Raw genomic sequence first — 1,694 nt, forward strand, 5'->3', positions numbered from 1 at the left:
GCACTTTGATATTTCACGCGGGAAACTGTCAACTTACCTCCATGAACCCATACGTAGTATTTAGTCTTTGTCACATGCAAGACATTTTGTCTCTCAACTTTCAAGGAGTCAAGACCTTTTTGTATGTATGTAAGCGCTCCCAATCGAGGGACTTGAAAAATACCAACTTACCCGATCAGAACAACAACACCAACAACCCCATTCGACTTTGTCCAAAAATGACATCATAACCCTTAACAGCAGCAGCTATCATGATAGCAAGCCATAGTCAGTGTTCCAGTTGAGAATGTTAAATTAGTTGGTCTTGTAAGTTATCTTTACTTTCTAATTCAAATTTTAAACAAAATGAAATGATAATTGACTGGATTTTTTTATCTTTGCTTTTTGGGTATACAAACAAAAAGGCTGTGATGAAGATACCTAATTAAACATGCAAGAGAATCTATGTTTACAGGTTCAAATCAAATTGCTTCGGGTCAACTTTTAGGTTCAGATACTTCTGGTATTTTAAATATAAGTGATGCATTTCCATTACAGTCAACTCTGATATAACCGATACACTGTCAAAACCGATAATCTTGGCAAAACCGATAATTTTCGGCCATTTTTTTAAAATTTTCAGTGAAGTTGGCTCTGACAAAACCGATACTCCGTGAAAACTGATACAATTTTTTGGGTATCGGTTATATCAGAGTCGACTGTACCTTCTGGGTGTCTTATGAGAGATACAACTGAAGGAGATGAAACTAAAGGTACTAAGATGGGTAAGTGACACAAGAAAAACTCGTCATAAGAATCTAATTGAAACCTGATCAATGTTTTGGTTTTGGTTTTGGTTGGTTGGAAATTAGCTTCTAGATATGCTTCTTCAATCTTACCAAATTTATCGGCTTTAGGTGCAGATGCAAATATAGTATGGTTTTGTTGTTCTACAATCAATTCTCAGCATTTAGCTACACCTGGTTTTATTGAAACTTTCATTTCAATTCAAATCGGCTCGACTTCTACTACACCTACATCAAAATCATCTGTTAAATCAAAAGTTTTGGCTGGTAAAGAATTAGCTATCGTTTATGATTTAGCTAGTTCGGCCACGGCACGGTTAATTTAAAAGCTTATCGTCTTTCTCAAAACGTTGTTGAAGCTTATCAGAATGGAAAATCAATTCACAAAAGTAAGTACATAAGATTCAATTTGAATTTAAGAGTTGGATTGATTAATCTTGGAAGTTCGACTTGATCTGATTACTCTTGCAGATCATAAACTTACAGTCTCTAAGATATTACAAGAAATCCCTCTAACGATTCAATCTTCAGCATTATTAACTGCATTCTCAGCCACTTTCATCTCACCTACATCAGAATCGATTCAAAGTTTGATCGTTAGTACGAACCAATGGGGAACAACTACTGAATCTAATCGATCTGAATTATTATCAAATCATTTACCTTCATTCTCTCCATTAAGTTTACCCTTTTCTCAACATTCGGATTCACCTACTTCAATGTTAGATACACTTTTAACGGTCATGAATTCAATTGAGGTTCATAATATGGCTCTTAGTACTCTTAGTTTTCAGTCTCGTCAATTGGCTAGAGATCGAGCTAAACTTGGAAGTGTAATTTTCAAAAGGAAAGCTGAGAATGAGGTTCGGGTTCAACAAGGTTTACCTCCTTTCCTCCTCATCTGAAGAG

At 35.4% G+C, this 1,694-nt stretch overlaps 1 protein-coding gene across 1 annotated transcript; it reads left to right on the forward strand.

The window, feature by feature from the left end:
• Positions 1-718: 718 nt before the first annotated feature.
• Positions 719-1,111, forward strand: MELLADRAFT_88715 (uncharacterized protein; the record flags this gene model as incomplete). Its single annotated transcript, XM_007412023.1, has 2 exons — positions 719-764; positions 852-1,111. 2 exons carry the CDS (start codon positions 719-721, stop codon positions 1,109-1,111), a joined length of 306 nt encoding a protein of 101 aa, XP_007412085.1.
• Positions 1,112-1,694: the final 583 nt, after the last annotated feature.

Source organism: Melampsora larici-populina, assembly GCF_000204055.1.
Source record: "Melampsora larici-populina 98AG31 unplaced genomic scaffold MELLAscaffold_28, whole genome shotgun sequence".
In the NCBI taxonomy this organism is placed as follows: domain Eukaryota; kingdom Fungi; phylum Basidiomycota; class Pucciniomycetes; order Pucciniales; family Melampsoraceae; genus Melampsora; species Melampsora laricis-populina.